Raw genomic sequence first — 25,016 nt, 5'->3', positions numbered from 1 at the left:
TACTGACTGTCTCTTCCCAATCCTTTCTATCCTCCTCCATTTGATTCCTATAGTTATCACGTACTGTTCTATATGCCCTACTAATTTTCCTTTTTTAACAGTAACTCCTGCTCTAGATTCAACTAAAAGCTCTACGTGTGCTGGTATTTCACTTAGAATCCCCCTATTCCTTTCTTGTTGCCTATTCTCAGATATCAGCTGTTGATAGGGAATGCAGTCTCAAGCCTGCAGTCTAAATGCATTCTTGGCCTCTTCCTAGTCTATTACCATTCCATCTCTTACTATTTTGTATTTTGAAAAGACTACTGCCTCAGAATGTTCCACAACACTGAAATATCCTTTTCTTGCTTTATCTTGTACAAAATAATATCATCTACTATGAAGACTGATTTTTCTTAATTACCATGCCGATTATATCCTTGAATTTCTGTGTTTCTTATTTTCTTTGCCAATGATTGTAAATGTAATGCAAATAACAAAGAGGAAAGAGGACACCCCTGTCTTGTCCCTCTGTTCAAACAGAACTTATCAAGGAGGACTCCCCCCACACATTTTAATTTTCACCTCTGATCCTGCATACTTACTCCTAATTAACCTCATTATTGTGTTAGGGAATACAAATGCTTCCATTGCCCTACTCATAAAATCCCAGCTTATTCTGTCAAATATTTTCTCTGCATCAAGACCCACCAACAGTGTTATTTTCTACCTTCTGCTTCCTTCGTTATCATCATTTTATTAATGTTGTCAAATGTTTATCCTGGTGAAGTGGTGCACTAAAAACAATCAGGTACGTTACATAGAAGGTTGAAAGGAGAGTAGTTGCAGGGAAAACTCTGTTAATAATTTCAGGTTAACAGGTACTGTGCTTCAGGCTGGGGTGATATTGGTATGCAGGGAGAAGAAACATTGAGCTGTGGAGTAAGACTAAGGGGGGAAAGAAGGGCTGGAAGATCCAAAATACTTAACTGGAGGGCCGTGGAGAAGGGGTATAAACTGTAGGAATGATACGCAAAGTTCTAAGAATTAACAACAGTATAAGTCAGGGGCAGAAAAATTCAGTAGCACAAGGGGGTAAGGAGAGTGGAGTTAGGAACCACAGTGGTGATGTACAAGGAGCCGGTACAAATATACTAGGCAGGATACAGTACAATATTTAACTGAAAATCGTACATACAACAGGAATTAGAGATTTCCCTTTGTTCTTCCCTTTGCAATAAGTCAGGACTCCAGAGCCCAAGAAATTTCCATGCCACACGACTCAAGAATATGCCTTACTAATTCAAGTTCAGCAGGTTAGAGAAAGGGCCAGTAGAAAGGTATGTAAAACAACAGGAATTACAGATTTTCCTTTTTTCTTCATTTTGAAATAAGTCAGGACTCCAGAGACCAAGGACTTGTCCAAGTTCAGTAGCTTAGATAAAGTGGCACTAGTATATCATGTAAAGCAACAGGAGTCAGAGATTTTCCTTTGATCTTCCCTTTGTAATAAGTCAGGACTCCAGAGACAGGAATTTCCCTTACTAGTCCAAGGTCAGCAGGCTAGACAAAGGGCCAGTAGCTAGGTGTGTAAAATCTGCTTGTGGTCGCTGGCCATCTTGCCCTGGAGGGTCGAGATTTTCCCTGTTATAGGCTCCCTAAGCTTGGCAACAGTCCTTTCTACTTTCTGTTGCCTGAGGCATTGTGCTAAATGCTTTAGTGCTCTGTAGTTATCAAAAATGGAACAGCAATCGTTCTAAACTCATGAATATTATCCAGGTAGTTCCTTGTTTTCTCTTTAGCACTCTGCAGTTGTGTCTCGTCTTGTTCTGTGAGATTCCCCTTCCGTAGTACTTTTACTTTTGTCAGTTCCTCTAAATAATTCTTACTTCTTAACCATGTCTTTTTCTTTTACTTTTATCCCATTCCCTAGCTATATTTTCTGAAGAAACTTCTATCATCCCTAATAACTCCTGAATAACTTCCATTATCCATTCATTAAATTCCTCTCTGTTTAACAGATAGATGGGAAAGTGCCAGTGTCTCATTTTTATTTCACTACCCTGCATTTTTATTTTAGTTTTTATTGGCACATGATTGGAAATAGTTATTAGATGAGTATCAAAACTTTCAATTAAATGCACATGTTCCTGTGAGATGAAAGTTCTCTCTAGCCTAGCTCCATTTTTGTAGCTTGGAGAATGTCTTGTGTCTTTTGGCTTATCCCGGTTAAAGGTCGCCACAGCGGAACTCCGGTCCGCTAATGATTGGTAGTGGATTTTTACATGCCGAGTTACCAGCCCTGATGCACAACCTTCAACGAAGGCATGCCCCATTTATGCATGCCTCCACACAGAAGACGCTCTAGCTGAGAATCGAATGGGACGTCTTGCTATGAGGTGACAACGCTAATTTTTGTAGCTTGGAGAATAATATGTAAATTCCCTCTGAGCTGCTACTATTAAATTCACATCTCCCATACCAAATATTTTCATACATTTCTTCAAAAATTGACACTGTGTTTTATATTTTCCCTTCTAGCCTCCCAAATACATTCTCACTGTTGCAAATCAAATTCCAGTCCATGACTACTGGTAATATTCCCTGCTGAAAGCTGACTATTTCTCCCAGTACTTTCTTAAGCTCCATTGTAGCAGTTTTAGGTGCAATATAAATACATGCCAGTCTCATCCTCCTCCCTTGTCACCAGTAGCCCCTTACTACAAACCTGCCATTATTATCTCTGTTTCCTCTTCTATCACTATTGGAGCTCCTCCATCATGTTTCAGAACATCATTATGGTATTACAGACTACATATAACAAGGACTTTAATTTCCTTATCAGTCACTAGCTATACTCCTCTACAATGATTATCCCATCAGTATGGCTTAAAGTGAATCTTTATTGGATAACTGACAGGTTTGGTAAACTTCAGTACAAATATATCCAGTGATTATAACAATTTGTATTTTATTGTTAATAAGTGCAAGTTATAACATGAACATAATAAAGCATCTGTTATACAGAGTATTACTAATCTTTACCTGTATCATGACTACATATTTTGCCAGCATGCTTTAAAAATTTCCCCCTAAATCACCTCATCCTATATTTTTGAATACTGTTCACTGTGACATTCATGCATGCTTTTCTTTCTACAGTCCATTAAAACTGTGATTATACAATGACCATCTATTAATATTCCAAAAGTAGCATACTGACTGGTCAGCCCAACTAGTGTGCCCATTGTAAATCCCAGCATATACCAATGGAAAAAGGTCCGGTCACACGGACTTTTTTCCATTAATGTATGCCATACAAATTTCACTAAAAAAGAAAAATAAATAAAGTTACAAAACTGAACACCTGAAACCAACAAGAGACTGAACAAACAAAATTAAAAGAATAATCAGGTACGTTATGAAAGACTAGAGAAATGTACCTGATTGTCCTTTAATTTCTTATGTCCCATCTCTGCTGCTCTCCCGTACCTTCAGTGTCCTGGTATCTTTTATTAATTAAAAAAAATGTAACAGAGATCTTCCTTTCTCCATAGCTTCCTATACACAGCACTGAGATCTTCCTTTCTCCATTCCATCCTATACACAGCACTGAGATCTTCCTTTCTCCATTCCATCCTATACACAGCACTGAGATCTTCCTTTCTCCATAGCTTCCTATACACAGCACTGAGATCTTCCTTTCTCCATTGCATCCTATACACAGCACTGAGATCTTCCTTTCTCCATAGCTTCCTATACACAGCACTGAGATCTTCCTTTCTCCATTCCATCCTATACACAGCACTGAGATCTTCCTTTCTCCATTGCATCCTATACACAGCACTGAGATCTTCCTTTCTCCATAGCTTCCTATACACAGCACTGAGATCTTCCTTTCTCCATAGCTTCCTATACACAGCACTGAGATCTTCCTTTCTCCATTGCATCCTATACACAGCACTGAGATCTTCCTTTCTCCATTGCTTCCTATACACAGCACTGATGTATTGCATAAGCATGGGAATGAAAATCCCATACGCATGTGCACTACATCAAAAAAAGCACCGGATATCCAAGAAAAGCAGAACACCAAGGAGCTGTCATACAATGACATTATTTAAGAAAAGTAAGTACATTTTTAATTAAATAATATCATTGTATGATAGCAATAACCAATGCAGTGGCGTGGTATATTGAAGATTTATCCATGGTTGTCTTTGTTTAATCACTCAGGCTTTGCCTTCATGATTAAACCACACCAACCAATCTTCAATATACCACACCCACATCATTGGTTATTGCTTAAATAAATCATTATTTAAAAGAATACCACTTCATTCATATTAAGTGTGAACAAGTGGACCATTGATAGTTATCTCAATTCTTCATGGGAGAGGATCATCAGAAAGTCCTTTATAATCCTTTCTCTGGCTTTGAAAGTTCTCCACTGGGAAGACTGAAGTCCCCAGTTCCGTGTACCTCAGCAATGATTATCAAATTAACTATGGCCATGTAGTAGCAGTTTGCTGTGTCTCACAGTACAGGCAAATGACAATTTCTTCTTAAATCAGTACAATCACATCTATACATACTGAGGTTATCCCACATGATTTCTAGTTGTTTAAAGTATCACAGCGTTATGTTGCTTTTATTAACTCCTACACAAATCCAGTCCTTTCTAGTCCCTGTGTGAAAGGCTAACCCCAGAAAAAGCACCCAAGTCAAGATTTTCACTGTAATAGGTCTGGTGTACCCTGATCTCATTATTTTGCTTCCAAATTTAACTGAGCCATAATTGTCATTATTTGTCTTTCTGTGTTTTACATTGTTAACACAAAATCTAAATGAACAACCATCAATTATTTCCTTACTTTTTGCTCTTTGATGTATATATTGTGTATACTGTTCAAATAATTGTTCTATAGTTTTTATGAAGGCTGTAAAGTTTGCAATACTTGCAGTTGTTGACATTAATATATGTAGTTTTTTTTTCTAATTATATTTCTTTCTTACCACAATGATGTGATTTCAATTACCTGAGTTAGGCCTGAAATTAGTCCATTAAAATAGTGCATTACATAATAAAATAACTGAAATAAATTAATCTACAAACAAATATTTAAACAAACAAACCCAACATTATTTTAGCACTGCTTCATGAGAATGCTCGTTGAGCTGTTTGATCCATACATCTCTTACACCACCATTTTGCTTTCTTGACAAAACATGCAGAATTGACATCTGTCTCATGCCACCAGATTTAGGCCACCCCTCCTAAATTGTTTCTACATTTAAGGTTACAAATGTTTCTTACCAGGACTGAGGATGGACAGCATTTCTTTCCAAACTCTGTACTGCAGGGGGCCTTTGTACACCCCTAGACTCAGGTCACCAAAATCCAAAGGAGCATATGTTTCCTCTTCTTGTTTTTTTACAATTCTACGGAAACAGAAGAAAAAAGTGAGTTTTTGCCCTTACACTGGATAGGAAAGTAAAAGCTGAACAGGAACCGTTCTGTCTACATACCTGTCTGTTTCATTCTTGATTCCCTGTGAAGATGAGAATAATATAATTATCACTCTATAATATGCCTTGTTGTGACTATGTTGTTTGTATATCATTATGATGTCACTACAAAATAAATATTTGCTTGAACTGTTGAGTTTACTTATAAATGGGTTTTAAAAAACAAAAAGTCCAAAGAATCCAAACAAGAATTCCACCTGACAAAACAAAAAAAACACACCGGAGACACTGGTATGGATATCCACGCTTTAATGATGATTCTAGTACCTCGGCTTACAAAAGCCTTCCAAGGAATAAATTCCCCATCAGGGATACTATATTATACAAGACTCTCAATCATCCAATTAACATGTTTTACAATTAAGGTCATTTAGAAATTACACAAACAAATCTCCATCAATTAATGCAAAATTCCTTTTACAAAATTGTCATTGAAAAAAATAAGATCTCATACATTACAAAATGTTTGATAGAAAAATATAAATGTTTTATAAAAACAATTAATTCCCAAATTTTATTCAGAGCATGTGAACATTTCATTGAAAGACACACCAGTGTGAAAACATATACTAAATGCTATTACATATCCAAGGAACAGTCATCTGAAACACAATCCCATGTTCAGGTCCAACTCCATGTTCAAGCCATTGGGCCACAGGGTATTGAAATTAATGATGTATCTAGTCTCCAACCTTAACAAGGCCCTCACCAAATCAAAACCTTGTTTCTCAAACCCTTTTGCTAATACACTGAAAACTAAACTATCCATGGATGCCCCGTGTTCCTTGTGAAAATGTAGGGCTACTGGGCTCTCCATTCTGGCATTCCTAATGTCCCCCATATGTTCCATTATTCTTGTTTTAACTGGTCTTTTGGTCTGGCCGATATACCACAAAGATGGTTCACAATCACCCCTCAATATGTATATGACCCCGGAAGTATTGCAACTAAACTGGCCACGAGATCTATGCATTTGACCATTGATTCTTTCTCCATCTAGACTTTTTACCCCTTTGCATACCTTACATTTTCCACAAGGAAAGGTACCCTTGCTAAATCTCGTATGCTCATATGGTCTGCTGTTCAAAATCTCTTTTAAATTAAAAAATCTACTAAAGGAAAAAGTGACTTTGTCAGGAAAAAGATTTCCACCTTCACTATCCTGTTTAACAATAGGCCAAAAATGGATAACCAACTCTTGAATGACCCTAGAGAAGTCTGAATATTTATTAACAAAAATATATATCTTCCACCACTTCCTTCGGCTTTCTAATCCCAGATCTCATCCCAGTTTTCTTCCCAGATGTAAAAGAACCTGGCATCTGCATACCTCCGGTGGCTTTCTTTTCAGACTCGTCCAGAACTGTCAAAGAATATCCCATTTTCAACAACTTTTCTCTCACTTTGACAAATTCCCCTTTCAATTGTGATTTATCAAACGTATTATTGCTAATCCGCTTGAGTTCCCCATAGAGAAGTGACTTCAACAAATGAGTGGGGTGCATACTGTCAGCGTATAGAAAATTATTAGCTGCAGTTGCTTTGGTAAAGGGTCTATAAGAAACCCTGTTTTTATCATCCGCAAAATATTCCACATCCAAAAACTGCATGATTCTTCTTTGTGTTCTATAGGTAAACTCCAAACCAAATTCATTAAGATGCAACTCATCTACAAACCTACAAAATTCGTTTTCCTCAACCCTGACAAATGAACACCAGGTCATCTATGTAACGTTTGAAATCCACCACGTTGTGCTTAAAAAAACACTGCAGTAGAAATATCTATCTTTGAAAAAAAACATAAAAATAATCGCATATGAGAGTGGGAATGCTGCCCCCATAGCTGTACCTGACTTCTGCAAATAGTATTGATTTTCAAACACAAAAAAGTTGTGAGTCAATGCAAATTCCAACAACTGCAGGACAAAGAAAGTTTTAGGACCCTCCCCCATCATTTCCACACATGCCTCAATCCCCCACTTAGTGCTGATGTTAGTATATAACGATTTAACATCAATGCGTGCCAAACAGTAATCTTCTTGCCACAGCATGCCGCCCATTATATCCGAAAACTCTTTGCTGTTTCTAATATGTGAGGGAATCTTCAGCATGTGATTCTTTAAATGTGCATCCAAGAAAATCCCAAGGTTTTGCAAATATGAACCCACCCCAGACACGATAGGTCTACCAGGTGGGTTCACTACGTCCTTATGTACCTTTGAGATTATGAAAAATTTGGCATGCCTTGGATGTTTAACAAATAATTTCTTCACATCCTGGGGGTAAAAAACCCTAATCTTTCACCTCAATCCAACAAACCCAAAAGATCACCGTTAAAACTGTATAAAGGACACACAGGTAATTTTTCGTACACATTTTCATCCAACAACAAAACCTGGGCCATTTGGATGTATTTTTTTCCTTGTCATGATGACCCAGTTACCTTCCTTGTTGGCCTGCAAATAAACATAAATGTCATTTTTGCTGCGTAAATATTTCACTGCCTCCCATTCCTTTTTGTTTAAATTATACTTTCTTCTTCCTTTGCAGAATTTCTGGTATTCTAACTGTATTTGTTTACACAAAGTTTTCTCGAATAAATTAGTAGCTGCAGAGGTTCTAGGGGGACAAAACTAACTGGAATAAGGAACACTGGGAATGACAAATTTGCCATACCCAGTAGAAAAACCTCCTCCTAAACAATCAGATGGCTGTGCCTCATTTTCTTCATTCAAACCAATTTCATCTGCAAAAAATTCACAAAATTCATTCTCATAAATGGATAAATTCATAAATGAGTCTGAATAACAACTAACACCTTCCTCCACCTGTTGTGATTTATTACCATAGAAAACTCTTAAATTCAATTTTCTACAAAAATGACCCACTCCTGGTAAAATATCCCCCGGAGTGGGAAGAAACGTAGGAATGAACTTCATGCCTTCAAGAAAACGCTACGCATGCACATATCAATATTTAAATCAGACAAATTAATAATATTCAAATCATTGTTTTCATGTTGCTGCACAGAGATAGATGGCACCGAATTACCAAATTAATCAACATAATTATTATTCCCACAACTGATGTAAATTTTGTTACCAACATACCTCTCAGTGCAAACATCCCCTAAAAAAACACATTGTAGTTCAAATTAAGAGTCCCAAAGTTATTTTCTTTTGTTCTGCCATCTCCGACCTTTCTTACTTTTCTCTTGTGGGCTGGAATGTGAATCACACTCCTGTGTACTATGTTGGCCCTGCTGAGCACCGTTCTTCCTAACATCTTCAGAAGAAACGTTTTTCCTCAGACCGGTGCTTGCTTCTGATGAAGAAAGAGATGAATCCCGCGATATGCTGGAGGTAGAGCCCGATTTTCTTAAGGAGGACCTCCCTCTGCATGACTTCTGTTGCCATTGGAAGATTAAGTTATTCTGATAATCTTTGATATCCCTCTCCAACTTGCTAAATTTTCATTCAATAACCTCCTCTTCCACCTTATTAACATGCTGAACCACCTCCTGCATCCGTGATGAAAATGCTTCCCCTGACAATTCCACCTTAAGCTCCTCTTGCAACTGTAATATGGAGCTCCATGTTTTATCAAGGGTGCGATTGTTCTTTTTAATAAGTACTTTTAACCAACCAGCTGTACGTTGAAAAGCAATGCTTTTCCACTCTTCCATCACGTCCACCTCTTCTTCCGAAAATTCTGAGGCAGGCAATTTATCCACTCTTAGCCCTCGTGGTGTAATATCCAGGCTAAGATATTTTTCCAACAGTTTGGTGTCATTGAATAATGATACCTCTCTTACCAAAAAACTTTCCAATTGCACAAATTTGACTGCATGTTGATCCGTTTTGCCGCACGACCATGGATTCCTGGTTGCAAACCTTTTCTCCCTTTCAGTCCATAAGTCAGCAGCATTGCCCAACAAAGCTACACCAGGAGGTCACCAAAACGTACTCCTGTCTGGAGATATCCACCCAAACCATGGTCCCCTCTCTAGTCCCTCATCTACCTCTCCCTTCCTTCCCCCATCCATCCCACACCCTAACTCCCCCCCAAATGCCTAACTTTATACTCCTCCTCCATGAACTTACACAGCATTCTCAACAAAGTCACTGAATTCCATGCTTGGCTTGCCTATTACTCCCCTGACATAATAACTCTAACTGAAACATGGCATAAACTACAAAACAGTGACAATGAAATCACTCCCCCAGGGTACAATATCATCCTCCTACATAGCCCCACAAAAAAGGTGGCGAAGTAGCTATAATGCATTCCCACAAACTTAATATGCCCCCTTTAACCATGCCCCTCCCTTTCACCCAGCTGAACTCCTAAGTCAACTGCAAGCTTAACAACCACACTAAAGTTATAGTTGCTGCTATTTATATCCCCCAGACAATAATATTCCCATACATGAAAATATTCTCTCCTGGCTAGCTCACGCCAGACCAAACAAAACTGTAATACTAGGTGATGTTAACATCAATTGGGAAACCCTCAGGTCAGATAGCTCCAACTATTCTATAAATTTACACAGCTTAACACAACTTATTACAACCCCAACCCACTTTAGTAAACCAACCAACTCCAGCTCTATCATAGACTGGATCTTGGTCTCCAATGCCAACCTGTACCACAACCCCACAATACTATCTAACTCTATACGTGACCATTCTCCCAATATATTCAAAGGCATTCACTACAAAACTGTAAATCCCCCAAGTGCAAACACTGTCATACTCTCTAACTTTGATCCTGCAATGTTTAATGACAGACTCTCCACAATAAACTGGTCATTCCTTCTACACTTACCCCTTTATGAAGTGACAAAAAAATTCAACACAATATTCCTTGACATTCTTAACTCCGTTGCTCCCCTTAGGAAAATCGGAATAAAATCTCACTTTAGACCATGGCTATCTAAATCCAAATGCTTGATAATGCAAGGAAAAATTGGTAAAAATCTAAATCCCAGCTACACCTTCAAAACTACAAAGACACTCCAAAACCTAACCAAAAAACAGGTTGTGACAGATAAAAAAAAGCTTTTATCAAAATACTCAACTCCCCATCACAGTAATTCCAAACATTTTTGGAACACTATAAATAGGATTCTACATCCTAGTAGCCCTAGCTCACCTAACCCTTGCCAAACAACTCTCCTCAGGAAACTGCTACCATTCTTAATTCCCATTTCATTGTCTCCATCAACAAAATAACTCACAATAATATCACCACCAACTTCTCCTATAACCCCTTCCCTCAATTCAAACTACCACCTTCTCACTCAATCTTGTCCTCACTACTTACATAAAATCTCTTCTCAGCAAACTTAAACCATGCTCTCCCTCAGCTGACAACCTACCACCCTACTTCCTAAAGCTTGCCACAAACTCTATTGCTTACCCTGTCTCCATCCTATTCAATCAGTCTACCCAAGAATCTACTATCCCCTTTATATGGAAACAATTCTACAATATTCATCTCCACAAGGAAGACCATTCCACTAACCTTTCTAACTATTGTCCAATAGCCATCCTGTTCTCCCTCTCCAAATGACTTGAAAAATGCATATACAAGCAACTCCTGGACTTCCTTCTCCAAGAAAACTTACTCATACCCATCCAACATGGCTTCTGCCCAAATCACAGCACAACTACTGCCCTAATTTCCTTCACCCAAACTATCACACAAGCTAGAGACAATAACAAACTAGTATCCTGCCTATTTCTTGACCTCTCTAAAGCCTTTGACACAGTCTCATACCTCAAACTCCTCACCAAACTGTCTGACCTTAACACCTCTAACTCTTAACTTCTTTTCAAGCTAGCTTACCAACAGACAGCAATCTGTCAAATGGCTCTTTTCCTGCTGACCCTTTCTCCCTGTTAATACAGGCGTACTCCAAGGCTCCATACTAGGACCATTACTATTTAACATCTTTACTAACAGTCTTCATACTTCATGCTCTAACTTGTCTCTTATACAGTACACTGATGATTCCGCTATCATCTCCACCTCTGACAATCTATCTGACCTCCACTCATTAACACAAAACTCTTTCTACTCTGTCAAAAATTGTCTAACAATCAATCAGTCTAACCAAGAATTCTAAAAAAACCTAAACTTCTCTTACTTCTACCAAAATTCTTTTCTCACCTAAAACCTTCCTTTATCACTACATCTCTCAACACCACCACCACAAGCATCAAAGGTCATACCAAGCTACTTGTTGTGATAATTGACGATCAAATAAAACTTGATCTGCACATCTTAAACAGCATTAAGAAGATTCACCAAAAGCTAGGACTTCTATATAGAAACACAAAAATACTTCACCTATGACTCTAGACTCTCTCTTGGCTATGCTTATCTTCCTTCCACCCATCATCTCTGTGCCTAACAAATCATGACCAACCCGCAACCCTCACTAAAGTCCAAGCTTGAACTTACAACAAAATTGCCAGGTTCACTGCTAATCAACCCTACAAATCTTACCACTGCCTTTCTTTACAAACTTTAAGTTGGCTCGAATTTCCTCACCATCTCATACTCAACCAACTCCATCTTACTCACTCCATATTAAACAAACCTTCCTCCTGCCCTGCCATCTCCTCCCTTATATGCCTATATACCCCAACCACTCTCTGCACAACTCTGACAAGTGTCTCATAGAAATCTCTAAGCCAAACAGAACTATTGGCCAGCACTTATATAGTTACTCAGTTGCCACAGCTTGGAACAGGCTCCCACTAAACTTTAGACCTCTACCCAATATTCATAGCTTCAAAAAAGCCTTAAAAGAAAACGTACTAAACTCATGGATCTCCCTGCCTTCTTCCATACACTAACCCCAGCCCTCTCTTTTCTCTGTTCTACTTGTGTCCTCTCTTTTTAGCATATGAATGACCCTCTTCTTCTCTGGTTTTAGTTATTTGTCTATACCCTGTTCACTACTTGTAATACTTATGCTCACCACTGGCTACTATTAGTATCCTTCTCACTCACTTATGATCCACACATGTTGGTACTGGACATCAAAGGTTTCTTAGTAATTTAGTCAATCATGCAAATTGTATATTTACTATGTATTTTTTACCTTCATCCATTGATCTACAGTATGTCCAATGTTTCCTAGTTGAACTGCATGTAAAATGTTTCTTTGTTAATTATTCAGTCTTAAAAATTGTATATATGCTATATATTTAAATCTTCATGTAATATCTATTAATGTCCACTTACTTGAATTTCTGTAAGGGGCTTTTTCCCCCGGGCCACTGCTGAAAATGGGCTAATGCTCAGTTGGACATTCCTGGGCAAAAATCAAAATAAAATAAAATAAACCCCTTTTAACATTCTGGTTAGTGAGCTGGTTCATGGATATGACCCAAGAGGTTAGGAATGGTAAGACCACCTCTACACACTGCTCATCACTAGTGGAGTCTCTCAGGGCTCTGTGCTAGGCCTGCTCCACTTTGGCATCTACTTCTTGGAGGTCAAAGCCCATGTCAAAGGCCTCTGGCTGACTTAAGTTTTCAGATGACTGCAAGCTAGGAGCAGTCATTGAATCCTCAAATGATTTAGCTATCCTGCAGGAAGGTTTGTCTCCAATAAATAACTAGTGCCAAAATCATGGACTGAAACTGAATGTCAAAAATGCATTACTGTATCCTTTGGGAAGTCATCTACCCCAGGGAACTACCACATTGACAATCCCACCCTAAAAGCTGACCCAGTTGTTTGGGATTTGGGAACTTATGTGGACAGCGACCTAACTTTTGACCAATATATGTTTATTGTTGTAAGAAAGTCCATCTATATTGCAGAGCTTACAAACAAAGAGATTGGGTCTAGATCTAGGTATGGCATTGTCCTCCTTTACTCAGCCCTCACTAGGCCAATCATAAAATATAATTCCCCTTTTGGCATGTATCTGTCTAAACAAGTGCAACAACTGGAATGCCCATAGAGATTCCTTACTAAAAGGATACAATGCCTAGTGACAAAGCCCTGTCACTATACTTGGCATTCTACAGACTGTTAAGAGGTGACCTGTGTCTGGCAAACAAGACATCCACGACCCATTAGTGATAGTTTTACTGCACATCAGCAAGTGAAATGGCATCAGAAATACTTAGTCAAGGGATGTAAACCTCGTCTGAGACATCAACAGAATGGTTTGAAGGGAAAGGTACATCTCCCAGAGGATACCGATACTGCAGAATGGACTCCCATCCACATAAAACAAAGTTCATCCCTGTCTATATTCATGCAGATATGGATGGGAAACAGAAAATTTACCCCATGATTGCACTCTATACTACTAAAGGACAGAGGCAGCTCCTAAATGTTTTATCCCAAGCATGGGGCCCCTCAAATTATCTATGATCCCAGTTATTCTTATTATGGATATTATATATTTATTGACCATGAGATGGGTAAGGCCAATCTATAACCAAATGGGAGAGGTTATTTTCAGCACACAAAGGCAGCCAGCCTAGTACTTACTCATGAACACACACACTTGTAGGTGCCAGGAACTAGTGAAATTTTTAATGAAGAATAAGCACTTTTGTTTACTGCTGTAATGCAAGCTTCATCAGATTCAGAAAGTACAGTTGTGTAAAATCTTATGCAAAACAGAAGGGATCTCCTGCCTAGGGCAGCCTGACATTCGGTCAGTATATAAAAGCCTAATGATGTTCTATGCACCGTACACCACAGTTATACTCCCCACACAGAATGTAGGGCGTAAAAGGGATGTACGGATGAAACTACCAAGAAATCAGTTGCCCAAGAAGATAACAGTCTCCACAGGATGAATTAATCCATGTACATCCAGAAGGAAAAATGCTGAAGAAAAAGGGGAAACCCTCAGCAAGAACGGAATCTAAAACAAAAACCAGAACAAACAAAAGGGTGTTGGAGGGAGGGAGGGAGTGAATACTGCAATAGTGAAGAGAAGGACATCTACTTAAGGTAAGATTTTTTACAACTGTACTATGTCCTTCTGTATCAATGTTGACATATGCAAAACAGAAGGGAGAGCTAAAAGCTCAAGAAACAAAATGGAAGGTGAAAGGCTGAGAAGAACTCTCAACAAACCCATATAAAATGGTTTCAGCAAAACCTGCTTTGGCCCTAGAAACCATATCCAACTTATAATGCCTAGCAAAGGTATGCACTGAAGACCAAGCAGCAGCTTCATGAATGGAATTGGTGTCCAACCTCTTGAAGAAGCCACCGGAAGATGCAACAGTCCTACTGGAATGAATTTTAACAGAAGTAGACAGAGATTTGTTATGAAAAGAATAACAGAAGGAAATGACATTATATATCTAGGAGGAAATGGTTTGTTTTGAAACAGCCAAACCCAATTTTCTGGGATGAAAGGAAACAAAAAGCTGATCAGACTTACAAATGACCTTAGTTTTGTCCATATAGTACCTTTGCTGTCTGTGCATATCCAAGTATGCAGGACCCACTCACTAACAGACTGAGGAGAAGGAAAAAGGGAAGGGAGTTGTACCAAATGATTCAAGGACAACAAGTTTACTACCTTGACCATAAAAGAAGGATTAGTACAAAGGGGCACACTGTCCCTGTGAAAAAACAAAAAAGGAGGAATGACCACTGGTGCCTAGAGCTCAGAAACTCTCTGAGCAGAAGTAAGAGCTGACAACAAAACAGTCTTCCAGGTATAAAGTGGCAAAGAAGCAGAATCTGAAGGCTCAAAAGGAGCCCGAGTCAATTTTTCCAAAACAAAATTAATGTCCCGAGGAGGAGGAGGAATAGGTTTCCTTTGAGGCCTAATATGCATGAGAAGTCAAAGGAGGATTCAAGGACAGACAGCAGAAACATAGGCCAGGCCAGACTGAAGCAACTCAGACAAATAAGAGAGTACTAGAGGGACCCCGATTCAAAAAGGGTCCTGGCTTTGAGCATGGTACCAGACAGAAAATCCTTTCCATTTGGAAAATACGAATTCCTGGTAGATAGTTTATTTTCCTCCTGTAAAACCCTGAACATGTCCTCAGAAAAGTGGTGCAAATGGGATCAAAACCCTACAACCCACAATGTCAGTTGAAGAGTTAACAAGTGAGGATGGATGACAGAATTCTTGCCCTGTGTGAGGAGATCAAACTGGTGAGGTAACTAATGGTGATTGCCCCTGGCCAGGCGCACTAAGAGGGGGGATCCAGTGCTGCCTTAGCCAAAACTGAGTCATTAGCAAGATTTTTGGAGAGTCTGCAGGACTCTTTGAAGCAAGGGAAAGAGTAAAGAAACATCCCTTTCCAAGGAAAAGAAAGAGCATCCATCTTCCATGCCAGATGGCATGGCATGGAGTTCTGGAAGAGAAGGGAGGGAGCTGCCTGTTCAGAGGGGAGGCAAAAAGATCTACCTGAAGAATACCCCACTGATGGACAAGTCCAGCAACATGTCTCTCTGAGTCATCCATTCATGAGCCTGGGTACTGCACCTGTTCAGAGAGTCTGCCACTAGACTGTGCTCTGATGGAATGTATACTGCCTGAAGAGTTAACTGATAACTGAGAGCCACTTCCCAAGCCTGAAGAGCCATCCTGCAGAGGAAGTACAATTTCATGCTTCCCTGCTAGTTGACTGTAATGTTGTCTGTGTACACCTTCAAGGGGCCTGGATAGAACACGGAGTGAAAAGCTTGAAGGGCCAGAATCAGAACTCTCATCTCTTTGCTGTCAATATGATCTGACTGCTGATAGGGAGGCCAGAGACCCTGAACTTTCAGGTGATCAAAAAAGCCCACCAACCAATGTCTAAAGCATTGGTGAGCAGTTCTTGAGAAGGGAATAGAGGCTGAAAGGGCTGGCCTCCGTTGAGAGCAAACTGTTGAATCCAAAACTCAAATTCCATCTTTAGACAAGTAAGGAGGGGTACACTGAAATCCAGAGGGGGACAGTGCTGCAGTCAAACTGACTTGAGGTACCAATGAAGCTTCTGTATAGTCAGTCTGGCAACAGGAATCATTGGAACAGAAGAGGCCATGAATCCCAGAACATGAAGAAACTCCCGGATTGGCATGGTAGTCAGATGAAGAAGAGACTGAAAGAAGGCAGTCAATGACAAAACTTTTGGAGGTGGAAGAGAGGCCAACAAAGGCACTGTCTGAATCTTGTGTCCCAGATGGACATGATCTTGAGAGGGAGTTAGGACAGACTTTTGGAAGCTGATAGTAAACCGCCGACTTTAAAGAAGAGATGTGGTGAACTTCAGATCCTGTAACAGCTGACTAGGAGAAGGCACCTGAAGCAAAAGGTCATCTACATAAGGAAAAATCTGACTGCCTTGGAATCTACAGAAAGCAATTACAGTAGCTAGACATTTTGTGAATACTCTTGGGGCAACAGAGGCCAAATGGCAAAGCAGGGAACTGAAAAGGAAAGGAAAACACAGAGATATGTAAAAACTTCCTGAAAACAGGGTAAATAAGGATATGAAGGTAAGCATCTTTCAGATCCTAGGACATCAGAAAAGCCTGGGGTAACAAAACAGGAAACAGGGTTTGAAGAGTTAGCATACGAAAAGAAGGGACCTTGAATAAGGTGTTGAGCCAAGAGAGATCCAGAACAGGTCTCCAAGTGCCTTCCTTTCAAGGAACCAGGGGAAGGAGGGGACAGGTTGAATAGTTCCTTGCTTCACCAGGGACCCTAGTACCTCCAAGAAATGAGGATGTTGCTCTAGAGGAGGTAGATGAATCCCTTTAAAAGGAGGGACAGACTTCAATACCATGAAGTAACCCTGACAGATGACAGAAAGAACCCAAGAGTCTGAAATGATGAAATGCCAAATTGGAAGACAAAGGGAAAGTCAAAGGGACAAAGAAGCCTGATCTAAAAGATGTAGAAGGCGAATTCTCAAAGAGAAGCAGGCTTATCAGATAAAAGAAAAGCCTTAGAAGAGGGAGCTTGTTTCCCACTATTCCAGTCCTTGGAGGCCTGGCAGGGTTACCTGCAAACAAAAGCAAATCTAGAAGGATAGTTCCTCTGGAACTTAGAGATAGGAGAGACAAAAATATGCTTATAGTCCTGCAAGGCTTTGCCTTTCTCTTGAAGAGACTTAAGTCAGCAGCAGCATTCCCAAAATAATGTTTATTATTTCCTATAGGAGCATCACGCAACTTGGCCTTAATATCCTCAGGCAGAGAACGAAGATGAAGTCAAGAATAATGCCTCATGACAGACCCAAAATCCCATCCCTAGAAGAGACATCAGCAGCATCGTAACTACACTTAATAAATTTCTGAGCCATTTGAGAAGCAGAACATAAAAAAGATACGACAGAAGATTTGCCTTCAGAATCAGGGAGGTCAAAGATAACCTGACAAGCCTGAACAATCAAGGCCAGAGCATATCTGGTCATGTGGGTCTGGTAAATAGCCCTAAAGGCCAAAGTAGAAGCAGTGTAAACCTTCTTATCAATCCTCTCCATTGCCTTACTATCCTTATCAGAAGGTAAAAGTCTGGAAGAGGACAAAAGTTTAGAAGGTTTGTCAGAAGAGACTGATCTCACGGCAGGATCAGCAAAATGACATTTAAATAAAAACTGACAATCCTCAGGAACCTTACAGAACCTATCAGGCTTCTTAGGAGCAGGAGGCTGAGAATCAGGAGATTTGGAAGCAGCAATGAAAGTATCTAACAAGGCAGTCAGCACAGGAGGAACTGCAGATGGTTTAGGAATAGCCACCTGAATCAACTCATAATATATTCAATGAATATCAGACACTTGTGAAGAATCCCGCTTAAAGTATTCCACCATCCTAGCAATTGTGCCCCAAAGGACAATTCCTGAAAAGGAGATTCAGGGATAACAGACTTCTCTTAATTAGAACCATAAGGCAAAGGTGAAGGCTTCTGTGAAGAATAGGACAAAGACCTCTTATCAGACACTGAATCCTTATCTGAGGAATCTGGTTTCCTAAGCCATTTTGAAAGGGTAGAGGTCCAAGCAGGAGCAGGTACCGAAACCACTTGAGGAGGCTTTAGGACCATCAAGGCAGAAAAGAAGCCCTGAGTAAACTCCTGCCATTCCCTTTGAGGATCCTTAGGGTGGACTGAAACATGGTTCACTTTTTGTCTTTTCTTGGAAGGGACATCAACCCTAACAAATATCAGAGGTTCCCACCTTTGGTGAGATTCAATAAACTCCTTCCTGACCAATATCTGTGGAATTCCTCTAGAACACTCCGAGATAATCAATCATGGTTCCCCCTCAATGTCTGGAGCAGATGCCTGCAAAGCTTCAGAGGATATGTGGAAGGATGGATCCGTGTCAGCCTCCAATGGGGTCGTGGCAGAGGAATCCAATGTACATGCTGAATGACATACAGAGCTATTATGCACTTCTAGACGGAAGTCCAGTGGCGGCTCAACAGCTAAATAATCTGGTTGAAACTTCTTGACCTTCTTATTACCTAGTGGGAGTATCTCTGGGTTAAAGGATTCTGCCATGGTACCCTGGGGTAACTGTCTAATCCATTGGTTTTCAAGATAAACAGCCAGAGGAGACAAAAGGCTTCTGAGTGTCTTAGACACAAATGCCTTACAGATAATACAAGAGGTATGGTCATGAGAAGCACCCACTGCCTCCCACACTAACATTTCCCTTCTTGGTGACATGAACTTTAAGTAGCAAAAAAAAAAAATACACCAACAAAAAAAAAAAAAAAAAAAAAAGGCAGCCCAACCCAAACTAATCACTTATCTGGTGATTAAGTATTCAGTACAGCAACAAGGTGTTCAGACCAATTTGCAAACGTAGAATTCAAACTGGTGGCAAAGAAGTTCTGGGTACTTGCATCCATATGTCCCTTTTATACTCAATATTCTGTGCGAGGAGCATAAATATGATGTATGATGCATGCAAGATCTTTAGGATTTTATACACTTGCTGAGCTTCGGGCTGCGATGGGCAGGAGATCTCTTCTGTTTTGCATACTGCAATAGTCATATAGAAGGATAGCTTCCTCTTCAAACACTTGCTTAAATGCCAATGAAACACTGCCATCTAGTGCCAAAAATTAAAAACATTCACTATGCATTAATTAAACATTACCAGTTCTAGTTGGGCCCACAAGTGTGTTTGCTTTTGTTTTACCAAGTTTTGTATGTGGATTTTGTTGGCTGGTTTAATTTTTTTAACCACTGCTTGGAACTCATTACTATTATGTTGCAAGACATGTTTCAACAGTAAGAGTTAACATCATGTGGTCCAGTAGCTGGGATTCCCATGGCTCCTTTGGTTTGTGGTTTTCCCTCAGATCTTCCTGTGCTGATTGATTTGATCTCTCAGATTTCAGGGAAATTAGATGGTTTTCTCCACAATAGTGCAGGTGTTTGTAACAAGGATCATAAGCCCGATGTGATGATAAAGGCCTGTGTTGGAGCAGCCTATTTTTCTAATGAACAGTGCAATTTTCAATCTGGTTGTTTTTCCAACACTTAAGAGTAATTACAGCAATAATAGCAGGTTGTCTGATTGTACTACCGAGGAGAGGTTTATAACTGGTAACATTTTTGTTACCCAGGGAGCTAGGCCTAAGACAAATGGTGCAGTGAAGACAACTGTTACAGGTGGGTCAGTACATTCTGCCACAATGAATAACTGGTTCAAACAATCATTTCAGTTATTTAGGGGTGTTCCTTTCAGAGGTCTGAATAATAACAACACTTTAAAAAACAAGATTACCAGATTTGAGAGAGTTCTTTTAAAATACAGAAAATTGCAACTGGACAACTTATATTTTAAGGTAGCACTGCAGCTAAATAAGTGCCAAAAGGTTTGCAATTTTTTAAATACCTTAATTGTTTACAGGAAGGGACAATACTTCATAATGAGATGTTAAACATTTTTGAATGCATTGGGTTTGAATTTATGGATATTTTATACAGTGGTAATGATCACACCATAAAAGACCTAGAAAAATAAATCAAAAGATTACAGGATGAAATAACTGGGGATTTGTTGTTTTCTGCTATGGAAGACAAATTCAACAAAAGTTTCTCAAAGGTTGACAGGGAAAGAGGAGTTATTAAAAAGAGAAAAGAGAAGAAACTAACTATGGATCTAGAACAGTATCAAACTGCATCCTACTCCTGGAAATAAGACTACACAGGTTTTCCCTATAGCTATGACACATGATGAGGACATTACAGCTAATATGGTGACCATGAAAAATAATGGGGAAGGTGTTTAGAAGAAACCAGCATCTCACAATGGTCTTCCACACATGGAACAAGAACAACAGGAGACAACAGCAGCAGAATGTTCAACCAGGATACAATGGGAATGGTGAATGGAGCAAGAAATCTCGACCTGGCAGGTGCCAATTGACCAGCTGGGGCCAGTGAAGGAGATAAGTTTATCCTTGCAACTCAACGATCAAGGTACTGTTTTTGAGTTTTAAGGCTTTGAGAATTATAATTACAGTCATCACCTGGACATTATACCTGTATATGGTGAATTATATAGTAAGGGTTTTACTTTTGTGGCAGCAAATAAATTTAAACTAGTTGAAAGCATACTTAACTTGAAACTCTCTACATGTAAGTTAAATTTGGTGTTTTTTTTTTTAAGATAAGCATCACTTGTTTTCTGGAACTGGCATATTACAAAGAGCTAGTTTATTCCAGCCCCACTATACACCTGTCTGGCTACATTTGAGGTGGCATGTGAGACAGAGTTGAGAGCTTTGAAGGCTGGTTACACTAAATACAATTTAACTACAGATGAAAGGAGATTGTTAAATGACTTGCGCAATAACAGGTCTATAAGGATTATTATACCATGACCAAGGGCGCCCGCAGGCAGGTGCAATGGGGTGCACTTGCACCCCCCTGGAACCGGCTGACCAAGAGAGTAATTTTCTCTTAATTTAAAAAAAAATTATTTTTTTTTTTTTTGCGCGTTCTTCTTTAAGAATGGCCTTTGCATCCAGTTTACATATTTATCTTCCGCTCGCGTGGGGAATTTGAATTCCGGAAGTTGTTTGGACTGCAGACGAAGAAGGTACAAATAACAGGTAAGCAAGGGCGCTGGAACCACTGAGCGAGGGGGAGGGAGTACTTTTTGTCTTGTCTAGTCCCTGAGGACAGCGGAAAAACAAAAACTCATTGTCTAGGAGGACCGGAAGCCTTGCGCACGTCTGCATCATGTATTTATGCCAAACACAAGTTAGGCGCGAATTATATTGGCCATAAAGAACGTTTCCTCTCTCACACTCTGTGAAAAAGATAATGCCACCCAGTCTGAGTGATTTTTCTAGCAGTTGTCTTCTTTTCACAGGTCGACAGACAACAGGTACAGAATATGCCTTAGAAATTATCAATAAAAGCAAATGCAGAAGAAAAGTAAGTTAATATTCCTATTTCAGTCACACAAATGAATAATTTTTACATTATTAGTAAGCTGCTCCTTAGTAAAGAATTAAAAGTCAATATAAGTGATTTACTCCTCTGTAATGCTTATTGAAAAAATGGTATTACCCATGGAATAACTGATTTACACTGGGAATAAATCTGTTTGAATTTGTACCCAATGTTTTTGCAACAGAGTGCTAGAAAAAAGATGTGTCTGCATTCTTTGTCAGATACACGGATGGATGGATGTCTTCTGTTGTTTAAAACTTATTTTAAAATATCTGGAACAAGAGTTTATTTTTTATGTAATGAACAGACAGCAGGACTTGTATTTTGATAACTATAGCACTTTATTCATTCTAATGAGTAACTAATCTCAGAAACAAAAACATTTTTTATGCAGTAACATCTCACCAGTTACCAAGCATCTGCTGAATATATTCAGACTGTGTGGCTTGCATATGAATGTTGTTGACAGCACTTATTTATATAAAATATTATGTGTTTACAAATGCAGTTACTGGAAGGTACAAGAGCTGCTGAAAGGAGTTCATACTTTTGTTCCCAGGGTAGTTAATTGTCATCTGAATATTTGAAGACTTTTTAGACCCAGATTCCCCTTAGTGTTGTTCTGTTGTCTGTCTGACAGCAGAAATTATACAATTCTTCTCAGCTATTACAGTCCAAACAGACAAATAGTGATGTTATGAAATTCACGCCATAAATTAGTTTAGTTAGAAATTTACTTACTATCTGAAAGTTAAGCAAGACTTCTTAAGTGAAATATTTCAGTTTACCTGTAGAATTTACATTACATTTTAATAATACTGAAATAATGCCAGTTTATGCATTTTGTGGATTAGAAATACATATGTCAATAACAGCAGTATATTAATTTTGGTGATCTTAATATTTTTTCATAGAAGAGATGACATTTCTGAGTAGTTAATGTGTATCACATTCGGGCCAAAATCTTCAAGCTGGGAGTACGATTGATGCATAGAGTGAGTCAGCCTGATGATGAATCGACATGCTGCTTATGTGCTTTTCTGAAGCACAGATTTAGAGATAGATGGGGGCTGCTGGGAAGGGTGGTCATGGGATGATATAATACAGAGTGATATACTCCTTTTCTGCCCAGGAAGGTAGGTTTGCAACCATATGTGACTGAGCCCTGGTAGATTTCAAAGATGAATCTGGCTTGTCTGTGAATAAAGGATCAAAGGTGAAGGGACTTCAAGATGATGTAGTCTAATGTCTTAAAATGAAGGTCTTTTAGTGATGTATTGATGCTTTGTTTTTAACATGGATAAAGTAGCAGCTGCCTGTTGAAGAAAGGGCTGCAAATTTACTCATTAATGCGTAAGAACCCAGTCTGAGCTCTGACAAGCACAGTTATTTAAATGTCATGAAAACGTCAGTTTCAGTCGGAGTTCACCAGAAGCCCTAGGTATTTTGTTCCTCGAATAGTAGGATTTTGGAATTGGTTACAAATGTCAGCAAAAGATACATGTGCTGTACTGCGGCTTCTCACATGAGAGAGTTGGAGATTCATCCCTATAAGAAGCAATGTTTACCACAGCTGCAAATTCCAAGGCCTTTTTTCATTTCAGTATCAACACTTTTTTTTCTTTTGGGTAGAAGTACTTTCAATGAAATATGAAATATTATATTTTGCAGCTCTTAAAGTTCTTACAGTCAGTGGTCCGTAATTTGCAACTTAACAGACTAATGTAATGTCTAAAGGAAGTCTAAGTAATTCAGAAAAAAATGTTGCTCAAATACAGAGTTATGAGGGAGGTACAGGTTGAAGGCAAGGGTTGTAATGACAGATGTTTGAGGAGCCTTTTATAGTTAAATGTTCTGAAATGGGTAGTTTTATCATTATTGGTTCATACATTTTGTTTCATTGCTTACTGGAAAAATGTTCAAAACTACAAATGTATAACCTACTCTAACAAGTGTAAATGTTTCTATGTGAAACTAGCTGTTTTTTGTTTATCAAATGGCACATTGTGTTGTAAAATCTGAAAGCAGTGTTAGCATAATTGCCTTTGGTGCAGAAGGCTGTGGATTCTACTCACACACCATCTAGATGGAGTGCTGGTATTGCAGTGCCCATATGGTTATTTGGTACATTATAAGGGGTGCTAGGGGTTCTACACTCCTGAGTATGTCCTTTGTATGAGATGCCTAGTGACTATGAACTTGTTGGTCATTTACTACTGCAGTATTATCAACTTACCAATTTTAATGCAATATAAGCAATTTAGTTCTTCAGGGAAAGCAGGCACTGAATTTGTAGATAAAACATTGATATGTGAAGTTGTTTTGCTTGTAGCAACCTCTTCATTAGGTATGGATTTCTTTAGTGTGGAATTCAGATGATTTTACATCTGCAGAGCTTCTGAGTATGGAGTAATATTGGTGGATTATAATGACAGAAGTCTTGAGTGGCCTTTTATGGTTGAACATTTCTGAAATGGGTAGTTATTGGTTCGTATATTTTTTCACTGCTTATAAAAATAATGTTTAAAACTACAAATTTAAAACACTTTCTAACAAGTGGTGCTATATTATACAAGGAATATAATTCAATGCAATCAAGAAGGGGAGTCAAAGAACAAATACACGTATGCATGGCCCTAAAAAATGTGTGAAAGGAGTCTGTTTTGAAAATAGCCCAAAGGTAAACTTAATTCTTCACTGGCCAGATGCATTTTCTATGAATGTGGGTTTTCATGCTGTTTCAATGAATATGATTTTTTTCCATTTCAATGAATGTGAGTTTCAAGGGCAGAGAAGTTTATTGCTTATGCTAAGTATGTTTTCATTGCGAGACTGTATTGTTTAGCAAATGGCTATCTGTGTTTGTGCTATTTTATTTAAATATCTGTAATGACTGTAAAATCAAATAAGAGAATAGTACGCGTGGCAACTGGTGAGAAATAACCAAATAATGGAACAGTGGAATGGCAGAGGAGGAGGGTGCTGCAGGGGGGAGTGGTTTGCTGCAGGAGCAGCTGCTCTGGGAGGCAGTCTATTAGCCTGTCTAGGGCTCTGTTTGACCGTGATCTGGCTCTGGTATTTAAAGTAG

General features: G+C 39.0%; 1 protein-coding gene across 1 annotated transcript in view; it reads right to left on the bottom strand.

The window, feature by feature from the left end:
- Positions 1–25,016, bottom strand: part of LOC122813698 (zinc-binding protein A33-like) — a 628,361-nt gene that overhangs the window by 434,181 nt on the left and 169,164 nt on the right. The window contains exons 3-4 of the mRNA XM_044086152.1: positions 5,509–5,531; positions 5,297–5,421 (exon numbers count right to left, since the gene is read on the bottom strand). Coding sequence (XP_043942087.1) covers positions 5,297–5,421; positions 5,509–5,531 — 148 coding nt within the window. The remainder of the gene's footprint in view (positions 1–5,296; positions 5,422–5,508; positions 5,532–25,016) is intronic.

Source organism: Protopterus annectens, chromosome 10.part0 (assembly GCF_019279795.1).
Source record: "Protopterus annectens isolate FY-2018-M chromosome 10.part0, PAN1.0, whole genome shotgun sequence".
In the NCBI taxonomy this organism is placed as follows: Eukaryota; Metazoa; Chordata; order Ceratodontiformes; family Protopteridae; genus Protopterus; species Protopterus annectens.
The sequence above is the reverse complement of the archived record's forward strand: the minus strand, read 5'-3'. Positions and strand labels throughout refer to the sequence as shown.